The sequence below is a fragment of the Trichoderma harzianum genome (genome assembly GCF_003025095.1).
Source record: "Trichoderma harzianum CBS 226.95 unplaced genomic scaffold M431scaffold_10, whole genome shotgun sequence".
Taxonomy (NCBI): Eukaryota; Fungi; Ascomycota; class Sordariomycetes; order Hypocreales; family Hypocreaceae; genus Trichoderma; species Trichoderma harzianum.
Window position 1 is genome coordinate 1292043 of NW_020209258.1, and position 21041 is coordinate 1313083.

At 51.4% G+C, this 21041-nt stretch overlaps 7 protein-coding genes across 7 annotated transcripts; 3 read left to right on the forward strand and 4 right to left on the reverse strand.

Moving 5' to 3' along the window:
* Positions 1 to 1927: 1927 nt before the first annotated feature.
* M431DRAFT_7868 (hypothetical protein) lies at positions 1928 to 3067 on the reverse strand (the record flags this gene model as incomplete). Its single annotated transcript, XM_024922728.1, has 3 exons — positions 1928 to 1995; positions 2059 to 2366; positions 2430 to 3067. 3 exons carry the CDS (start codon positions 3065 to 3067, stop codon positions 1928 to 1930), a joined length of 1014 nt encoding a protein of 337 aa, XP_024772142.1.
* Positions 3068 to 6096: 3029 nt separating this feature from the next.
* M431DRAFT_510634 (hypothetical protein) lies at positions 6097 to 7128 on the forward strand. The gene has a single exon (XM_024919514.1). The coding sequence runs from the start codon at positions 6231 to 6233 to the stop codon at positions 6690 to 6692; it is 462 nt and encodes a 153-aa protein (XP_024772143.1). The 5' UTR covers positions 6097 to 6230; the 3' UTR covers positions 6693 to 7128.
* Positions 7129 to 10029: 2901 nt separating this feature from the next.
* Positions 10030 to 11277, reverse strand: M431DRAFT_510637 (hypothetical protein). Its single transcript, XM_024919515.1, has 4 exons — positions 11242 to 11277; positions 10912 to 11139; positions 10644 to 10776; positions 10030 to 10572 (listed from the first exon to the last, which is right to left on the reverse strand). The coding sequence occupies exons 1-4, from the start codon at positions 11259 to 11261 to the stop codon at positions 10432 to 10434; spliced, it is 522 nt and encodes a 173-aa protein (XP_024772144.1). The 5' UTR covers positions 11262 to 11277; the 3' UTR covers positions 10030 to 10431.
* An 822-nt stretch (positions 11278 to 12099) lies between these two features.
* M431DRAFT_497765 (hypothetical protein) lies at positions 12100 to 13236 on the forward strand (the record flags this gene model as incomplete). The annotated part of the gene is made up of 3 exons (XM_024917635.1): positions 12100 to 12352; positions 12415 to 13055; positions 13123 to 13236. 3 exons carry the CDS (start codon positions 12100 to 12102, stop codon positions 13234 to 13236), a joined length of 1008 nt encoding a protein of 335 aa, XP_024772145.1.
* Positions 13237 to 13898: 662 nt separating this feature from the next.
* On the reverse strand, positions 13899 to 14258 carry M431DRAFT_7871 (hypothetical protein; the record flags this gene model as incomplete). Its single annotated transcript, XM_024922735.1, has 3 exons — positions 13899 to 13936; positions 14046 to 14147; positions 14246 to 14258. The coding sequence occupies 3 exons, from the start codon at positions 14256 to 14258 to the stop codon at positions 13899 to 13901; spliced, it is 153 nt and encodes a 50-aa protein (XP_024772146.1).
* Positions 14259 to 15765: 1507 nt separating this feature from the next.
* On the forward strand, positions 15766 to 18978 carry M431DRAFT_91652 (hypothetical protein; the record flags this gene model as incomplete). The annotated part of the gene is made up of 2 exons (XM_024924283.1): positions 15766 to 15840; positions 16024 to 18978. 2 exons carry the CDS (start codon positions 15766 to 15768, stop codon positions 18976 to 18978), a joined length of 3030 nt encoding a protein of 1009 aa, XP_024772147.1.
* Positions 18979 to 19817: 839 nt separating this feature from the next.
* Positions 19818 to 20846, reverse strand: M431DRAFT_91183 (hypothetical protein; the record flags this gene model as incomplete). Its single annotated transcript, XM_024924229.1, has 3 exons — positions 19818 to 20366; positions 20425 to 20564; positions 20630 to 20846. 3 exons carry the CDS (start codon positions 20844 to 20846, stop codon positions 19818 to 19820), a joined length of 906 nt encoding a protein of 301 aa, XP_024772148.1.
* Between the last annotated feature and the right edge of the window lie 195 nt (positions 20847 to 21041).

Below are 21041 nucleotides of genomic sequence, written 5' to 3' on the forward strand. Positions count from 1 at the left end.
CGAAATACCCCCCAGACTAACCCTCGGCGCGGCATCTTCCGTCCTCCTCCAACTCGCACAGCTTACTCGTGCATACACATGTACATTCTTGTCTCTTTTTTTCCTTTTCACTCGTTCTTCCTTCGATCTTGTTTACCCCTCAGGCTTTCTCATTTTCAGTTAGTATCCCCCCCCCCTCTCGATACAACCATCATCATCCCCATCGAACTTCTCCAAGAACGAAGTCATTGCACCACCCAAGCTTCCCTTAGAGGTAGCTTTAGTAGCTTAGCTTTCCTTTCTCCTCCCTCTTCGCGAAGCTTTGCATATGTCAAGGTTTCCAATATGGAGCACCACATCTCATCTACCCACAAAAAAAAACATGGCTCTTGATCCAAAACACCTTCTTCTGCCAAATCCTCGGCAAGGCTTTCGTCACGGAATCGGCAATCCGCTTCTCTTTCATCACCGCTCTCCGATGCGCTGGAAATGGTAATAGTGCTCCGATGACCAAACTTTTGTTCTCCTAGAAGGGAATTATACACTCTCTTTTCATTACTGTAGCAAAAAGAAATTCTATTCCTTAATTCCCCTCCAATATCCCCATTTATACATACCTAGGTACGTTAGATGGAACTTCCACGCCTTGCACGCTTCACAATGTCATCCATCCTCACCACCACCATCCCGAATCCGTATGTAGGCTACAATCCCCAAAGAAGCAAAATACATTCCCATATAGAAAGTGATAGCCTATTTCCCCCCCAAAACCACCTCCTCATAATTCTCAATCCATGAGTGTCAGTCATGTCATCCCCCCCCGCCTATTCAACAGCCCTTCCTCGGCATAACACCACCCCGAAAACCATCCCCATGCAAGACATCCAGTTGACACGGGTCCCAAGACGCGCCGAACAATACATACACACGGCTTCATTGAAAACGGCACAAGGTACACGGCAGGTACTTTTCTCCCTTCTTCTTGACCAGCTTTTTTTCAGCGAGATTCTCCACCTGGGTTGAATAAGCATACATATATCCCGGGTCCGGGTCGGCGTCTTGCGATATTCCATGGTGCCAAGAGCAGAATACAACCACCAGGTGCTCCATAGCATCTACTTGTACATGATTGTTCACAGTCGGCAGCATTCACGTGGCTTGAGCCGAAATGGCCATGTCCTACTGACATGAGCGTCGTCCAAATACGGAGTAGCCAAATCTACATTACAGTAGAGTATCAACCCCCTGAAGCACTCCAGGACATTCAACATCGTGTCACATCACACAGGGTCTACGGCGAGCAACTGTGATAATCATGGCATAAAACATATTCAGCTACGGTCGTGCAATAGTGTCTATGGTCGTTGCGTCTATTCACAGAAAATGAGCACCGCCGTGCCTCCATATGTAAAATGAACCAAGAAGAGAGTTCCCTAAATGTCGGCGCTTGCGAGGGTCACCGTCGACGCCATCACTGCATCCGCATTGACGCGTTTCGACAGAGCCCTGCAGCCGTAAAAGAATCGAAATGCCCCCCGTTGCAAATCCAGCACATCGTCGGGCATTGTGCCAGCCCCATAGCGCCCCTTTACCAGCCTGGATCCGTCTGTGTACTCATCATATCGACGCCATGCACGTTGAAGTAGCCGAGAAGACCAATGAAAGAAGAAACTGAGAGCAGCCAAGGGAGCTGTCCCTTAAAGTTTGTGGGAAAAAGAAGAAGAAGCGAAGAAAATCAAGTCCAGATTGTCAAAATGACATCGCGTAAGATACAATGAGAAGCGAAAAAAAATTCGTTCAACGTTTCGAAAGTCCGAAACCCTAGCCACGCACATCTCAGCCTTCCCGGAGCCCGACCGCCATTGTGATGCTACGACCGAGTCCCTATAGAGTCTGCATGGACAGGAGAAAGTGGCAAGTGCCGGATGGTGGTTTTCCCTGTTACTATTTAGATAGTAACGGTGGGGTGGCCCAGGGCAGGGAGAACGTTCTCAGCGTACTCGCCACCAAAGTTTCCTGTAAACATGAGTGTTAGTTTCATGCCGCCATCAGAGGGTCGACTTCTTAGGGGGGGCTTACCTGGGCCCCCGTAGTTGCAGACAGTGTACCAAGATGGCATAGAGAGGACGGTGCCAGCAGGGCACTTGGCGGTGTAGCATCCGACCTTGGTGGATGACTTCCAGACAAGCTGGGTGAAGTGACCCCAAGCATCCAGGTTGGAGCCGGAGGGAGGGTTGTCGAGGCCGAAGAAGGTCCAGTTCTCCATCTCGTCGTTGTACCACTGGTCAGTAATACCACGGCGAGCAGACTCGAGCTGCAGGTCATCGATATCGCCAGTGGAGCCCCAGCTGGCAAGGTTCTGGCCGTAGCCACCACCGCCTTGGGTCCTATAACAAGGTTAGATTTTATATACCCTTTCCAAAATGTCTATTCCTAAATCATTCACTTACATGTCGTGAGCGAAAACGCAGCCCTCGGCAATGGTCTGGGCATATCCGGCAAGAGTAGTATCCCAAGCCAGATCGGGAGCAGAGTGGTTGGCACGGTGAATGTTGTGCTCGTTGACAACGATGGAGCTGTAGTCGTTTCCAGAGGCGGGAGCCGAAGCCGCAGGGGAGGAGGCAGCAGGCTTAGGGGAGGCAGCAGCAGGCTTAGGAGAAGGAGAAGGCGAAGGCGCAGGCTTGGGAGAAGGCTTGGCGACGACAACCTCGGGGGTCGGTGATGGTGACGGCTTGGGAGCCGGGGCGGGAGACTCGACAGGAACGATCACAGGCTTAGGAGCCGCGGCCGGTGCCGACGAAGCAGGAGCCGGCTGAGGAGCTGCCTGGGGAACAGACTGTGGAGTCACCGCGGGCTTGGGAGACGGGGAAGCCGGAGGAGGAGGAGGAGCATAGACGGGCTTGGGAGCCGGAGCTGCGGGCTGAGGAGAGGGAGTGGCGGCTGGCTGCTCAGAAACGTTCTGGACAAAAACTCCACCAGCGGTTGGCGTAGCAGCAGCGGCAGCGCTAGCAGAGGGGTCGACGGTGACAGTGACAGTGACAATGTCAGTGACCCATTGGACTTCCAGGGCTCGCTTGTCGAGGGGCATGGCCGAGACCAGCAGGGCACCCGCGGCCAAAAGGACAGCGGACGACTTCATTTTGAACGACGGAATAGTCTTTGCTTGGAGTTGTAGATGTCAAGTTGAACTTGCTAAGGAAATGGAGTTAGCTTTTTCTGTGATTCTATACTCAACATGTGTTTCAAATGGAGACAATGGCTATTGAATATCTTGCGGATTTTGAAAACATCAAACTGGATATATAGGGATCCGAAACAACAGCGATTCACAACGAGGCTGGTAAACGAGAGATCTTGTGCGTCATCCATGCGGCAGTATAATGCCAGAGGGCTGCTAAACTCCTCTGGAACGTGGTCTTGGGAGGATGAGGAATGTAGCAGACCCATGAGACTGCCGTTGGAAACGGAACAATACCCCGCAACTCGACACCAGAGCTTAAAACAAATCCGAGGAATGGGCCAAGCATGGCAGTGCTGGGACAACGTGCAAACGGACACTTGCCCAGTTGCTCTGGAGACGAGGGAGGGCGATGGAGGTGGTCAAGAAAGTTGTCACATGTATGACGAGAGATGCAGCTTGAGAACTGGTGACTTGATAAAGCACATCATGATTTATGATGGATATATATATGAACAAGGAGTGAGAATAGAGTTGTCGATCACTGCCTTACCTTTGATGGACTTGATGGTATGGCGATCCAAATGAGAGATCTGGATGGTGGTCGAAGAGGGTTTATATTGGCTTGCGTCAGAACCTGTCTGGTGCAGCACTGCTTTCAAGGTTGAAGGAGAGTCGGAGGAGCCGTGTGGTTGGACAACGGGCAGGGACTGAAGTCGTCTTGTTCGTGGAGCTTTTTGGGGGTTCCTCGAAGGAAAAGAGCGTGTTCAGTCGGCGGCTGGATGCACTCGACTTTGTGGATAGTAGCGAAACTTTGAAAGAAGAACCGGATACCAGGCCGATAAATAACGAAGTGAATCAATCGGGTCTCAGAAAAAGGAGTGGAATGTGCCGTCGAGGACACGGTAAGGAGAGTTTGTTTAAGAAAGAGGGGAGGGAAGGGAAATGGCCAAGATTTCGCTCTCTAGGAGTGGAGGACAAGGAGAGGCGAGAAAGCGGCAGCGGCAGAAGGGCGACGTTAAAAAGGAACGAAGGTCAGTCAGTGGTGGGAACCCGCCGAATTGACAAGGAGTGGGCAAACGGGGGCAGCGTGTAGTGTGTAGAGAGTAGAGTAGAGATGGCAAAAGAAGGTGGAGGAGGCTAGGCTAGGGGAGATGAAGCTGGGATTGCTCGAGTTTGCAGTGTTTCGAGATGCGCACGCCCCCGCCGCGACCAGGGGGGTGCCTACATTACGAGGTCAGGTACCCGTAGCGTCAGTAGCGAAAGGCAGCTGAGGCGCCCTGTAAATGGAGCTGCAGATGCTGAGCTGGAAGCCCAAGAGTGCCCTGCTACAGCACTCCTAATGCAGTACCTGACCTATTGATTCATTGTTCCTTATCGCAGCATTGATACCCGACCTCATTAATGCTGATACTGCACCTGCACTGCAATGCATCGGATTCCCTCTCTCTGCGCCTAAATAACGAGGGTCTCCCGATATCCCATGTACGAGCATATACGCATTGATCACCCGGTTGGCTATACGAAAATTATCCAAGACAAACAAAAAAATACCCCATGTGCGCGGGTTCCTGGAATCATGGGGCTGTTCCTGTTCCTGACGCTACGAAACAAGCCAAGTTGCTTAGCACTGCACTTTATTGCCAGCTTAGCCTAGTTGGGCAGCGCGGGGGTGACGGCCATGGCGTGGCTGTAGTAAAGAGCATCAAATTGAACACAACAAGCCTTTGTGCTGCATCAGCGTCAAAGTCTGTACAGCAAGCATGTACAAGAACGAGAGCGATTTGATGCCAGGCTTTTCTGAAGACTGCTGGTGTAACGCCCAAACCTCTCGGTGGCGATATCGACAGGTAGTAGTGGTACTGCTTTTGCATCAGCTGCCAGCACACGACGACTCCAAGGATCACTATCGTGAACCTGACCCCGATGCGTCCTATACTAAGCTGAGTCTTTCTTTTCTTTTTCCAGCTGCCCATCAAAAAAAGCCACCCGCAAGGGCTGAAAAGAAGCATTCTAGACCGCTGTCTCCGGCCCCGCGCTCATCTTGCACTGACAAGGCTCAAAATTAAAGCCACCAGCAATTACCGCCTTGGCCAAGCCCCAGCAGCCGGGATGAGGGACCGCCTAATCCAACCCTTCTCTTGACATCATATCTTGCGTCTTCTTGCTTTTTCCACAACTGCAGCATTATTTTTTGCTTTTTTTAATGCACATAATCCTCGACGATGTAGTATCCCAGGGCGCCGATTACGCACATCGTCCATGGTGTGTCTGAGATCGGATGGCGCAGCCGCATTGGCGAGAAGAGAGAGAGAGAAAAGGTTCAGTTCGTCAATGTCTCTGCCCGGGGGGTCTCATGAGCCCCCCTCCAAGCCAACGCCATCATACCTCTGTGCAAGTGCAACTTCGTATTCCGCCCATGTATCGAGATTAGATGCGCCTAAACTAGACCCGGATCGCTACTGTACACGCAGTTACTACTTTGGTCGTTGGCCGAAGAATGCCTTCGAAACGCCTTGCTGGCGCGCTACTCTTGACTTGATGCTCACTTTCTAAAAGCTTCAACCGTCTGCTGTCCTGAGGTTGCTCTGGGCAGGGAGGAACGCATATGATCGATGGCATCAATCAATATTACATGTATCATTATTCACGTACCACTTGGCGCTGCTACCCCCTTGATTTCCGACCCGCCATCTGGACTAACTGCCGAACATTGTTCTGTTTCTTTTCCGTAATGTGATTTCTCTCTTTTTTTCAGCCCTGAATCGGCGCGATTATTCGCCGACTCCGTGTATCCCGAGGCTTGGATTGAAAAGCTTGGCAGCTGCTTGCTTGAACTTTATGTGCAGTAGTCTCAATATGCAATAGCGATTGAATGACTTGAACTTAATTATTGAGGGGTGCTTACCTATCCAGCTGCATTTCTCATTCACCGCTACCTTTTTTCTCTTCAATCTGATCGATTCTTTCTGCCTTATTACCTGACTTTAGGTATACAGACAGGCCTAAACACTCATACGAGCAGCGTCGCTACCAACACCCCCTCCCCCTGCAGCTCATCCTTTTCTCCCCCATGAAATGTTTCCCGCCTCTCACAGCGCTGTGCCTTGCAGCAGCTCACTCTGGCGCTTGGCTGCTGCAGGCTCTCTTTCGACTCTCCACCAACCAGCGCCGGCGTCTCCATCAAACAAGCTACAGGCGGCCTTGCGGGACTTTTATCCCTGAAACGGCACTAATCGCTCTGTATCACCCCCTACCTCATCTCCAGCGCTCTTTGTCAGCCTATCGAGGGCCTGCAATTGGGGGCTTTTGGTCACTGGGAATGGGGCCTTTGTTTCTTGCTCGTAGATGCAGGAGGAGTGATGAATGTCACTCATTTCAAGCACCCTCGGCTCTCCTATACCGGGACGACTTGGTGATTCGATTCCAGCTAGCAGCTTTACCGGGAAACTCGAAAATCAGATCATGGATGGTACACGCCGTGCCCAACGGCATCTGGTGCAAGTGCAAGTACCCCCCGTACGGACACATGTAAAGTGACGGGAGGCATTCAATGGAACCAACATGGAATTGGTCGCTCCACGGCCCGCGTCTTCCGTGTACATGTAGAGTCGCATTCATGCCCTACCAAGGAATCAATAGTGCCAGTCGCAGATCGCAATTGTCCAGATGCGGGGTGTGCCAAAGAGGCAAACACTGCGCTTGGCATTTGAATATGCCATCCATTTGATCTGATCCTTGCCACTCGTACATTTACTCGTACGGAGCACATCACATCCCATTCTGTCACGGGTATTCCTTCTTCTCGTCTTCTTCTTCCAAGTTCCAACTCTCGTGCCTCCTGGTGTATGTAGTGACACTCTAACGATCCGCCTCGTGCTCCGCAGTTTGTGCGCCGTCTCATCAAGCGCACGCTGTGGACGCTCACGAGGCCGACCGAGGCCCCAGCTCCGGATACACCAAACGGCCGCCCTTTTTTTCCACCGTGTTTGCGCACGTACCTGTAAGAAGAAACCTGGAACATTGGATTGATGCCATGTCGCCCTTTTGCCGCCGACACTAGCACTTCAAGTAGTGGTGTTAATGGGTGATTTATTGGCGGGGCATGCTCCGTACTCTAAAGCACATGGCCGGAATCCAGCACGAGACATTTCATCCTTTGTTTCCCTTTCGCGTCTTCACAAAGCTCATTCCAACTCGAGCTTACGACTACTTACAATCCATTTATTTTCTCACTGCACTCATCATTTCGGTACGTCGGCTCATCTTCTCTCTTTGATGGTCCCACAACCTTGATCGTGTGTATCCGCTCGATGCTAGCCGTGTGCCTATTTCCCATCCCCCCTGGGTGAATCAGATATACCAACTACCCCATCCCCCCATGACCTAGTGCTGCTCGGAGGCAGCGTCTTTCTCGTCCGGCGTCCGGGATAACTGGAGTCGAGACCCAACGGGCTTACTCGCGTGTCCCAAGATCGAGAATCCTTTAGGGGTTTCCATCATGTCTCGCTGTACGAGTAACCAGTCATTGACTGCCACGGTGCTACCTGCTTGGCACTTCGTATTTTTGACGCAAGATAAACTTGGAACCGATGAGTCTCGGCAGCACACGTGCAGAAATGCTAAAGTTAATTGCAGCTATCGGATAACCACCCGCATGGGAGACTAGATGCCGTACAGCTCCTCATCTCTTGGCGTCTCTGGACAGATCCGAGGCGCGTATCGAGCACTACTGTACCTATATAGCCTAAACCAACCTACACAAAGACGCCGTTTGCTTTTGCTCTACTTGATCCCGTAGAATGCGTGTACACGTATGAGTGGCTCCACCAGATGCACTCTTTTCCCCTTGCTGATTCCATGTATGAGCACACACCCGGTGAAGCTGGTAGACATACAACCTATTCCGCGGTACTAGTACGAGTCCTGCTTCTTCCCTCGACGGATAACCGCTCAACAAAATACCCTCAAAAGTGCATGTAATTAACATCGTGCCGCTACGCCTTACGTAACCCGTGAGCAAGATAATCAAAGGACCCCAGCCAATTTCCATCCATCGTGGCCAAGGTCAGCCTCCTAACAAGGTTGGCCCAGCTCTTCCAGAACATTGCCGGGACGGGCTCCAGAGCCCACACGCCTTTAATATCGATTCAATTCATGGGCAACGGTACTTTGTGCTGCCGCTTTAATTTGTAGGAAACAAAAGTACAATTTTGATTTCAAGGTATGGATCCATCTGGACTCCTTCTCACGCCATCGGCGACTGAACGGCCAGATTCCGAGCTGCGGAACCTGCCCCAGCCCGCGGGCTTTCCGGGTCTGCACGCCGGCCGCGTTTTGAAACATGCCGCCGGTTTCGTTTTTCAAGGTTTTTTTTCTCTCCAAGGTTGTTTCTGTTTGTTTGTGGGCTCTTTTGACGTGTCCTAGTCTGCGAGATGGAGATGCACATAAGCGCCGCTAGGCCTACGGGTACGCCTAAGTAAGTGTCCTCCACCCCTTTTTTGCACGCCTAGCGACATGTGAGAGTTGTCTGATTACACTACAAACAGAGCTGAAGCTTGAGTATTGCCTACGAGCAGTAGCTTGTTACTTCTGGTTATATTCGTATCGATGAGCATGGTTGTTGTTGTTGTTGTAAGAATTAGTCGTCAGGCAAATGTCAGTGGCTGTTGCGCTCAGTGTTTTCTGTAGATGCATGCATGTAGGTCCCTCCCTTAGTAAAAAGCATCGCCCTCGTCTATTCTTTCGTCGCAGGATAAGCTTAACCAGCGTCATGCGCGAAGCGCGTGGCTGAAACAGAGGCCCATCGCGAGTGTTTTTTTTTCTTTTTTTCCTTTTTTCTTTTCTGTCCTGTTTCTCTTCTTTCGCTGAAAAGCTTTCTTTCCTGTTTTTGTTTTCTTGGCCTTTCTCTGGGTCGGTTTTGTCTAGATGCTTCTTGTGGAACCTGGCGGTTTCATATTTCGCCATTTTTTTCTCTCTAGTCTTCAACGTACGACGATGGATGCGTGCTGTGTTGTGTACTGTGTCTTGCTTGAGATTGAGCGGATCTAAAGATGTCCTTGTTTTTGTCGAGTTCTACAAGCTGAATGTTCGGTCAAAGTTGTGGAGTGGCTCTGGAAAAAGAGCCAATTTGTAAGGTGGTGATATGAGAGTTGATAGCTATCAGCCAACCCTATAGCCCAGCGTATTTAGCGCTACATCCAGCAAGTTCAGTCGTTTATAACCCTCGAATCTATAAATCATTATGAGATTTGTACTCTACTTGCCCTGGGGAACTACCTACGTTCTACGCCATGCAGTATTGTAGGGTAAGGTTCTTTGCATACTCGCAACTATCTGCAAGATCTATGGTATGAATGCCCCATGCCTCATATGGGTTGAAGGATTTTTTTCCACGTGTAAAGAAAATGGAGTATCGGTATTGAGCTCTTCAGCCGTATATAATGTTCTGTCCTACATAAAATCTGGCTTTCTCAGCCCGACTGTCGTACGGCTTATATATTTTCTACCTGGAGAGAACTCTATTGGTGATGAAAAGTTGAGATAGACATCCCACCTGCTGCCGAAACAATAATCTACTCCAAACAGTCAGCTATCCTTCCCGCCTCCTCCAATCAACTACATCTACACGTTAATATTGACTCAGCTGTCACTTCGCGAGTCTCACAATGCAACGGATGGAGATCCGTGTTCCAGAGGCAGGCTTCCGGCGCTTCACAAACTTGAGCGAGATATATCTCATCTCAAAATGTCTCGGCATGATGCCTTAAGTCTACACGATGACGCTGGCAGTATACACAAGGTGTAAAACTCCAGGGGAGAGCGAGGGGCCCCTCGTTTTCAGCCGTCTTAACCTGGCTGTCGTGGAATGGTCCCTGATACTCGGGGCTGGTGACGGCAGGATCGTGGGTTAGCATGTGAATGTGCAACTGCACCATTGATGATGCAAAAGCCCGAGGCCCGGTCGACTGAAGAACTGAGTCGTGTAACACGTCACGTTTTTAACCTTCTATTTTGAGTGTTTGGCGGCCTCAATGTCTTTCCCTCAAACAGTCTGCCTCGTACTATTTTGCTCAGGGCCAAGCATTTTCCATATGCCTTGGCCCTTTAAAGCCCCTCCTACACAAGAATCAAGACAGCACACGTTGCGTAGGAATCAAACGGTGGGAGTATTGTAGGCAAGAGGTTGATGAGTTATTTTTGTTTCGTCTCAGATGACTGCAATTGTACACGACACATCTTCACCCCTCCATTCCAACCGCTCCCCTCCTCCCTCACTGTGAAGCCTCCGACTGTCCGGGGATGAAAGGCTTGCCATCACCAGGTCCAATCCGCACGTCAGCAAAGATCTGCTTCGGCCTCAGCTCAACAGGGGTGACGTTGGCGGGCTGATCAGGAATCTTCTTCTCCAGTTTCTAAAGCCGGGGTATGGTTAATAAATTATGGCGCATTGGATGTTGACAAGGATGCCGAGGTTAGAACGTACCAAGTTATCGTAAACGCACTTGTTGAGCTTCCACTCGGCGGGACGGCACTGCCAGAGCTGCTGGTTTCGGTTGTCGAGGCACTCCCAGTGCTTGCGGAACTCGGCTAAGCAGTGTGTGTTGATGTCCTTGAGCCTGGATGACCTCAAACGTCAGTACCCCTCCTTTCCACAAACGAGTGACTTCTCCAACGACCGAGCCCTCGGACCCAGATGGCTGGCTCCAATTCTTGCAATTCATTAAGCTGCTCGCAGGCGCAGGAAAACGTACACACTCTGGGCGCAGCGGGTTACCCGTCGTCCCTCCTTCAAGCAGTTCAGTTCTCCCTTGCCGGGGTTCTCGGTCTTGCACTGCATGTAATCATCGTTGTAGTCGCGGCATCGTGCGCCGATGAAGAAGGAGGCCGACAGCAGAGGCGCAGAGGAGGCACCAATCTCCTGGACCTGGGGAATGTTGTCCGGGAGAGGCGTGGTGTCGATGAGCACCTGCTGGTGGAATCTGCCACATTGTTAGTTGCTGCTTGTCGCGGGATGTCGCCAATGTGCCCTCAGGCCGGCTCAATGACGTCGCTGCTGGATCTTGGAGGCCGGATCAACATACTGAGACCGTCGTGATGCCATGATTGCCGGGTGGTTCGATTGACCCTCTGTGAAGCTTGCGGTAGGATAATGGAGCTATGAGGTTCTTCCGACTGACGCTTAGTTGAAAGATTGTAGTTGCTGCAGCCAATCAGAGACGACCGGGGGGTCAGCAACCGTAGCCTTGTTGGCGTCTCTGAGGCGGCTGTCGAGGGTACATGGAGAGACTTAGAATCTACGGGAAATACTTGGCTTGCAGAAATTGGGTCTGTTGAAGCCGCTGAATTCTCGTCGTTTAGCGCTAGACTTGCTGTAGTTTAGTGGGCATGCGTTTGCTGATTAAGAAGCTAGGTACTCTAGGTAGCTTCAAGTAGTGGCGCTAGTTGACAGTCAAGAGAATTGCAAGTCTCTCTTCACAATCACTGCTGTACTCAGGCACTTGTACTATTGAAAAAGCATTACTTCAGTATAGGAAGATATTTACCCTTGATTTATTTTTTTCACTGCCATTGCACCTGCTCCCTGTGCTACTCAATCGTGGTGCTCGCATCAAACTGCATTTCGCGATTCTGCCCTGGAGGCAAGCTGTGATTGGCTGGGCGGTGGACGAGGCTGACCTGCGCGGTACCTTGGTACCTCCTACTGAGCGCGACCCTGCAGCAATTTTGTAGCAAGTCAACAAAACTGCCCAGCGACGAGAAAAACATCCGCGCATCAACGACAACCCATCCAGCAATTCGCCGACGACAGCACCTCCGACATTCGAGAAACGGCATTCCGCAATCCTTTGCGCCTCCATCCTTTTTAACAAGGCTCCTGTGGGAGCTTTGCGGATAGCCTCACGACACTCGCTGGAGGAGCTGCGGTCTTCCTTTTCACCATGTCGCTCTTCGGACAACCAAAGCCTCTGAGTTCGGGAGGGTTCTTTGGCTCAGCCCAAACAGCCCAGCCCACCCAACAGATGCAAGCATCCGGAAATATCTTTGGACAAACGCTGGGTGCAGGCCAACAGAATGCACCGCTCGGAAACACGCTGCTTGCGCAGCCCCAGCAGACACAGCAGGTGCCCGCGCTGTCGCAGTCACAAGCTCAGCTTTCGAGCTCTCTATGGCAACCTGGTCAAGAGACACCGCGTAAGTCCCGCATGCTATAGGAAGCGCCTCGTCCTTTGCTAACGCAGTGGTGATGTATACAGACCAGAAGCCGATTCTGGAACAGATGAAGCTCGTGACGGAGAAATGGGACCCTGCCAACCCCAGCTGCGTGTTCAAGCACTACTTCTACAACAAAGTCGATGAAGCACACATCCCCTTTTACAAGCCCCAACCATTCGAAGACGATAGAGAATGGGAAGAAGCTTTGCAGAACAAGCCCGCCCCTGGATTCATGCCTGTGTTGTGCGCAGGCTACACGGGCGTAGCGGACCGATTGAAGACGCAAAAGCGCGCCATTTCCGAGTTCAACACACGACTTCACCAGATCAACGGCTGTCTGGATGCGCTGCTGCAGCGACACGAGTTGGAGACGGAAACCAGAGCACTCGCTGCTAGAAGGCGGCAGACGATGATCTCCAACAGATGTCTGGCTTTGGCCGCCAAGGTGCAGATTCTTAGGAACAGGGGCTACGCTCTAAGCGGCGACGAAGATGATCTGAAAAGCAGACTACAGACGTTGGAGCGCGATGTGCAAGATCCAGCAGTTGGTGCCAGGGAGGAAGAGCTGTGGAGCAGACTGATTGTGCTGAGGGGATACTCTGAGAGACTGAACAAGGAAATGGAGAAGCCGGCAGGAGAGAGCGAGGGGCTCGACGAGGAGACACAAACGAGGGCGAAGCGGGTAAGTTTTGATATAGATTCAGCGGATGTTTACCATGACATTTGGTCGCTAACCACGGTGGCTCTAGGTATTGGAAGATTACGAGAAGCAACTACAGCATTTGAAAAAGGAGTTGGAGTCGCTGGGTGCAGACTACCAGGAGTGGGAAAAGAGCAGAAACCCGCCACCACGGTCCCGGTAAAAGTGTCTGCTTGGATATCATAGGAGACTGTGTCGCGAGAAGGGAGGTTTCACCGAAGCCGCTGTAATGGTGTTAATTTGAAGATGCTTTTTATGTTTTGACGCAAATGGAGTCAGAATGTTGGCAGGCAATGGCAACAGCATTCGAATGCTATAGAATTGGGGGGTTATGAGTCGGTTTGTTTCCAGTTTTAATCTGTAGAGGCTGTAGGATTGGACAAATATGCAGACGGATCTGGAAGGCATGCAGAGCAGTCGTCTGCTATATGGATCTTAATTTTTCTTTGCGCATAAGACTTTGCTCTTAATGGCTACCAAATTAAAAGCCAAATCCGTCACATGGTCATGATCCAGCAACCGTGGAATTTTTTATGCTTCTTTATTTTCTTCTATCGTCGCCCCGTTTCATTTTCGTGTCGCCTTTGGTGAATCAGGTTGAGCTTTCCCCTTCCCCCAATCAACCTCGGGCGACCACTTCTATTGTACAGCGATTTTTGCCTTGGGCAGTGAGTGACCTGCTGGTTCCTTTGGCAGTGGTATATCAAACAGTTTCGCCAGTCAGAAACCCGGCGCACTATCGGTCAATGGCAATGTACCGGAGTGGAAAGCATGTATGTATGTTACATGGAAACGTCTATATACGAATTTTTTTCCTTGCCGGGTTTAGAAGATGCGGCTGATCATGTCGACAGCGAAGGGAGCTATTTCCGAGGTTAGCAATGGCGCAGACGAGGTAAGAGGAAGCATCTGTCAACGAGAAAATTCGATCGTATCGTCTTCCTCTTTCCATGGAACAGGCGTAAGACATACAAAGGTAGAGCATGAAGGCAGTTGCGGCGACCTGCTGGACGGTGAAGGTAGCTTCGGCCTCCATGGCGCGAATCTCCTCGGGCGACTGCTGCGGGGGGGCGACTGTGGACGCGAGGACGTCAGCATTGCATGCGGTTAAACTATCACATGGCGCACGAGAGGGCAGGCATATTTGTCAGGGATTGGGCGTGTGTACGTACATCCTCCAAACATGGTGATGATTTTTGTTGTTGTTTAGTCCAAGTGACGGATAGTTACGTAAAAGCTGGGCGATGTCGGGAGTGTGCTGGAAGGGTGGCCTAAGGCCTGAAGGAATGGAGGCAATACAGTGTGGTGTGTGTGCTAATGTTGTGTAGGTACGGGCTACGTAGGTGGTAAATGGGCCAATGCTACAGCAGTCGAGACAGGCCTTGGCAGGTATGGAGATAAGCAGATAAGGTACATGTAGGCAGCTTATTGCTCCGTACTGCATTTATGCCTTAGGTACGGAGTACAGTAGCATTGATCAGTTGTTACTACTAGGATTAGATACAGCTACATATCATGTCATGTCATTGTAGGGGCTGATATGGTATTGATCCATTGGAGAAAAAAAAAAAAAAAAAAAGCTCGAACCCGCCCGCGATCACAATTCACGAAAATCATCTCCCCCTCTAGCCCCCCTCTCAGCGAATCACATGCATCCGCTTGCACGCTCAGCGTCGGCCCGTGAATGGCCGATATCGTTGGCGCCAGGCTACACAGTGGCAGCAACGAACAATGTTCGAAAAGCCATCACCTAACCAAAACTTCTAGCTTGCGCAAAAAAACCTCCAACTCGGGAGAAAGATTAAGCTCTAGCATCGATTTTTTTTTAGTGGGCACGAGTCGTGGACACACTATGCTCCAAGCATCCAAGCCCTGGCCAGTTACTCCAACAGCCTGCGGAGTCGACTCCAGTATTACGGACCACCGCAGCCGTGGAGGATGTTTGGATGTACCAACCAAGGCCTGGACGGGACCCTGAGCGACGGAAAGCGGAAAGTTATCAGGCTGGTCATTGGCCTTTTGCTGCGATGTTCGGCTCTGGGGAAGCGAAAGAGGGAATGGAGAACGAAAATAACGAGGAAAGGAATTGGGGAAAAAAGAGCAAAAGGGAATAGGCCAAATGCCCCTGTGCCTGGTGATACCTTGATGCGTTCGGCGCATTACTTACGATACTACACAGATAAGATGGCTCTGATGCCCCGGCTCACGCTGCATCTTGATCCCAATGTCGGAGGGAAAGGGAACCTTGTTGCTTGTCTTGTGCTCACCGTCTTCTCACTTTCTTACTATTCTCACCTGCTCTAGTCCTTTTTCTTCATCCATCGGACGTGGCCTGATTCCCCCAACGATATAGGATCGCCTGTTCGACTCGCTGCCGGCGAGGGCTTCAACTTTTAGCGCTATCACGGGTGCCGGATTGCCCCACGAAAGTTCCGCCACGGCCTCTTGGACAGCCATTTACGGACCACGCAGGCGCCGTCATCTCATTTTTCTGGGGGGGAACTGATTAGAGCAAATCTTTATCGTCCGGGCGGCTTCGGTTTAATTTCTTTGCTTTTCCTCCCTCGTGTCGTTGGACCTCCTTCTCTTCTTCCTTCTTTTTTCTTTTCCTAGCCATTGAGGGAGACCTGTTGAATCTATCTGGCTCCGTTGTTTTGCTCTTCATCCCTTTCTTCACATCATCGTGGCGGCCATGGCCTCCAGGCTGCTTATCGCACGGGGGGCTTCCCTTCGCCCATCGCTGGCGCTGGCCCGACACGAAGCGAGGGTTTGCGCTCGCGGACAGGCTTCCCTTTTGTCCGTCCGCAACCTCACTTACACCACTCAGACGGCTGCCGACGTTCGCGCCGCAAGCCGGGATGGCAGAAGACCGCCTTTTGAGTCTCTGCAGGAGGATCCTGCTTACAAGGAAATGAGAGACATTCGTGCTGCCAACAAGCTGCCATGGAAGGACTTTAGCGCTCGCCACATTGGACCTCGCGACGAAGAGATCCAGGAGATGCTCAAGGTTCTCGGCCCCGGTTCTGAGACTCTGGATGCTTTCGTTTCCCAGGTTATTCCTGCAGATGTTCTGGATCCGCCCAAGAAGACGATCCAGGCTCGCGTGTTCAGCGAGTCTGGAATCGTCAAGGCCTTCAAGGCCATGAACTCATCCAACGACGTCCGCACGTGGATGAACGGAGGTGGTTACTACCCCGTTGAGATCCCAGCCGTCATCAAGCGAAACGTCCTGGAGAACCCGGCTTGGTACACCAGCTACACTCCCTACCAGCCTGAGATCAGCCAGGGTCGTCTCGAGTCCCTTCTCAACTTCCAGACCATGATCTCTGACCTGACCGGCCTTCCCGTCGCCAATGCCAGTTTGCTTGACGAGGGAACTGCTGCCAGCGAGGCCATGACCATGTCTCTGACCAGTCTTTCCTCCTCGAGACAGAAGCGACCTGGAAAGACGTATGTGGTTTCTCACTTGGTGCACGACGCCACCATCAGGGTCATGCATGGCCGCGCTGAAGGATTTGGAATTCACATTCAGGTCCTGGATCTGGGTGCTCCAGATGCCCAGAAGAAGATCAAGGCTCTCGGCGATGACCTGATTGGTGTCATGGTTCAGTATCCCGACTCAAACGGAGGTGTTTCCGACTTCAGGGAGCTGGCCGAGCTTGCTCATGCGCAGGGCACCCTGCTGAGTGCCGCCACCGATCTCTCTAACCTGACTCTCCTCACTCCTCCTGGCGAGTGGGGTGCTGATATTGCTTTCGGAAATGCTCAGCGATTCGGTGTTCCTTTGGGCTACGGTGGTCCTCACGCTGCTTTCATGGCTGTTCAGGAGGGTAGCAAGCGACGACTCCCCGGCCGCTTGATTGGTGTTTCCAGAGACCGTCGCGGAGACCGAGCTCTCCGTTTGGCTCTGCAGACCCGTGAGCAGCACATTCGACGAGAAAAGGCCACTAGCAATGTTTGCACTGCCCAGGCTCTTCTGGCCAACATGTCAGCCATGTATGCCATTTACCACGGCCCCGAGCAGCTCAAGGAGATGGCCGTCAACAACCTCCGCCACGCCCGCATGATTCAGGCTGCCGCCCAGCACTACGGCTTGAATGTCTCATCCCGCTCCGTTGACGCCGACGGCAAAGTTCTCTCCGACACCGTCTCCCTCTACTTCGACGAGCCTGTTGTTTGCCGGGCTCTGCGCCGTGAGCTGATGGATCAAGGCATCAGCAGCGGCAAGGCCTGGTCTCCCAACGAGCTTGTCCTGGCAGTTCCCACCACTTTCACTCTCAAGCTGTTTGTTCGCATCGTCAAGGCTTTCCAGACCGTTGCCTACAAGAACCACAGCGACGCCGACCTCGATGTCTCCAACAAGTGCTGGAAGGAAGGGTTCGCGCAGTCATCTGAAGAGCTCGTTAAGAGCCTGCCTGACTCTGTTCGCCGAGAGTCCAAGTTCCTGACTCACCCCGTTTTCAACTCCCACCACAGCGAGACTGAGATGCTGCGTTACATGCACCACCTCCAGTCCAAGGATCTGTCCCTGGTTCACTCCATGATTCCCCTTGGATCTTGCACCATGAAGCTCAACGGTACTACTCAAATGGAGCTCATTGGCACAGAAACCACCGCCAACATCCACCCTCACGCTCCACACAGCTGCGTCAAGGGCTACCAGAGGCTCTTTGACGCTACCTCTGCTCAGCTGGCTGCCCTGACTGGCATGGATGCTACTTCTCTGCAGCCCAACTCCGGTGCTCAAGGTGAGTTTGCCGGTCTCCGGGCCATTCGCAAATACCACGAGCAGCAACCCGGCAACAAGCGCGACATCTGCTTGATTCCTGTTTCTGCCCATGGTACCAACCCTGCGTCCGCTGCCATGGTTGGCATGCGCGTTGTCCCCATCAAGTGTGACACCAAGACCGGCAACCTCGACTTGGAGGATCTCGAAGCCAAGTGCAAGAAGCATGCTTCTGAGTTGGGCGCCATCATGATCACCTACCCCAGCACATACGGTGTCTTCGAGCCTCAGGTCCGAAAGGTCTGCGACATTGTTCACCAGTATGGTGGTCTCGTCTACATGGACGGTGCCAACATGAACGCTCAGATTGGACTCACTTCTCCTGGCGCTCTCGGCGCTGATGTCTGCCACTTGAACTTGCACAAGACCTTCTGTATCCCTCACGGCGGCGGTGGCCCTGGTATTGGTCCCATCTGCGTCAAGAAGCACCTCGTCCCTTACCTGCCTCACAAGAGCACCCAGACACCCGTCTCCAGTGCCTCCTTTGGCAGTGCCAGCATTGTCCCCATCAGCTGGGCTTACATCTCTACCATGGGCGACGAGGGTCTGCGCAAGGCCACCACTGTTGCTCTTCTCAACGCCAACTACATCCTGGCCCGCCTCAAGGACCACTACCCCATCCTCTACACCAACGACCAGGGCCGTTGCGCTCACGAGTTCATCGTCGACGCCCGCCCCTTCCAGAAGTCCGCCGGCATCGAGGCTATCGACATCGCCAAGCGTCTCCAGGACTACGGTTTCCACGCTCCTACTATGAGCTGGCCTGTGCCCAACACGCTCATGATTGAGCCCACCGAGAGTGAGAGTAAGGAGGAGCTGGATCGCTTCATCGACGCCATGATTAGCATCCGCAACGAGATTCGTGAGGTTGAGGAGGGCAAGCAGCCCAAGGAGGGCAATGTGCTCAAGAACGCCCCGCACCCGCAGAGGGACTTGATCCTCGGCGATGCGGAGGGCAAGTGGGACAGACCTTATTCTCGGGAGAAGGCCGCCTACCCGCTGCCTTATCTTCTTGAGAAGAAGTTCTGGCCGACGGTTGGCCGTGTAGACGATACATATGGCGATACCAACCTGTTCTGCACATGCCCTCCTGTCGAGGACACCACCGGCTCTGCTTAAATCACCAGACACGACTTGATGCGGCGAGGGAGAACTCCCACCACCACCGTCACTTTTCTTCAACCAAATATTCAAGCATCATTCATTCAGTAAATATCACGACATAATTAGACTTTTGCCCAAAAGAACCCCCTTCACCGGATTTCTTCAAAATGGGCAAACAAACAAACTAAAACACAGGACAAATCGGGAGGGAACAAAAAGGAGGGGAACCAAACATTTCAACATGGTTTTTATTATATATAAAAACGTAACGGCGCATAGCGGGGTAAAAGAGAAAACGAGAAAGATCGAAAGATATACAATTTTATGGTTTTTATTTTATGGTTATGAAAGCGCCGGCTAATCTCAACATTGGGAAAGGGATGATATGAGAGAATCTGCAATTTTATGTTTTTTACTTTTTGCTTTTTACCTAGTCTTTAGACTAGGGGGGTTTTTCTTAGATGAGATGTCATTGGACATGAAGATTGAGTCGAGTGTGACAGAGAGCGTATGCTCTCTACTGCTTGGCCAACAATACCAATACAAATATATATATATTGGGCAGTCATGCTTTAGTCACCAGTGAACTGTATGCAAACGTCAACTGAAAGAAAGAGAGAAATCCAAAATTATCATTACATGCTACAAATATATCCATCGTGTTTATGGGTAGCCAAAGTCCACAGTTAACAAAACCCCTGAATCCAAACATCGTCATATTCGCCCATTTTCCGCGTTTTTAGTATCGATGCAACACCAGCTAAAGTCCCGCGGGGTACCAGCTGGCGATTAATACAAAATTCTTCACATTGCCAAATGCCCGATATATGCTTACACAAACGCATCTCCAAATCTCACTCTTGTACATCGTCAGAAGGTATAATCACTCTCACGGAACGCCCTAGTTTACTGGCGATGACGGCCCTTTGGTCTCTCGGGTCTGATAGCGTGACGAGGGTCCTGTCAGAACCTATACTTGTGGGGCTTTGAAGGCTTTGCTCTGATAAACTGATAGGGGATATGAGGACTTGATCGGATGCTCGCGTTGTAGTTGAGACCAATGTTGCGTCGGAATTCTTCCTGCTCGGAGATGATAGTAAAAGAGATCCTGAGGCCGACTGTGTCAGGAGCCAAATGTGCGGCTTCCTGGCTTCATCTGGGTCATCAAAGCTTTGTATAGTGAGGACAGTATCGACTGAGGGATGTCTCTCCGCGTCCCCAAGGAGATGCGTCTGGCTTGATTTGTCCTTTTCAAGATCTTTTCCCTTGCTTTTCTCTCTCTCACGTCTCGCCTTTCTGCGACGTCGATATACGATACAGGTGGTGAGTCCTAATGTGTATACTGCGAGCAACACAATAATGGGAATAACGATAGGTGCGGCCCAATGAGGTGAATGTCGAGGCTGTATCCATGGTCAATTTTCGGCCCTCTAGGAGAATCAAGAGTATCGAGAAGCTTACAGTTTCTTTTAGTCTCCAAGGCGGAGACGTCGTCCAATTTGCGCGAGCATCTCGAGAGGATGAGAGCCATAGAGTATATAATTCATCATCCAAGTGGCTTGGTGTCCACAAGCATGTTGCATTTTCATTGTTCATGCTGCCTAAAAAGCTGTGAGGACTTGTCGATATCGTCTATTAAGTAGTTCAATGAGACCGTAATACGCACCTGTGAGATTCGATACCAGCTCGTATGCGATAACGCCATCTTTGGGATATGTAATTTTGAACAGCCCAAGCTCTGGCTGAGTCCCATCCAGCGACTCGTTCCATTGAATGGTGAATGGGTGGTCGTTTGAGATGCTATCGTTCCATTCTTCATTTAGAAAGCGCAGACCGATACCCTCGGTGGCGGGGCCGGTGAGGTTATCGAGTCCGTGGCTCATTCTGTAAGCTTGTTATGACCATGTCGGGGAAAGACGACTCCGGCGAATACTTTGAAAGAACCTGATAAGATGTGTAGCTGAAGATGAAGAAGTATAGTCAAGCCCTGTTATACAGCGGGAGCAACTCCGACAATCAAAGCTGGGGTTGGCTGGAACATAATAACTGGAGAACACAGGAGACCCGGCATTAAGTAG

Coding starts and splice junctions, on each gene's coding strand:
- M431DRAFT_510637 (XM_024919515.1), bottom strand. CDS start 11,261: ATGGCATCACGACGGTCTCA. Junction 10,777..10,911: donor ACCCGCTGCGCCCAGAGTGT/GTACGTTTTCCT, acceptor GAGGTCATCCAG/GCTCAAGGACATCAACACAC. Junction 10,573..10,643: donor AGTGCGTTTACGATAACTTG/GTACGTTCTAAC, acceptor CCCCGGCTTTAG/AAACTGGAGAAGAAGATTCC.
- M431DRAFT_510634 (XM_024919514.1), top strand. CDS start 6,231: ATGAAATGTTTCCCGCCTCTCACAGCGCTGTGCCTTGCAGCAGCTCAC.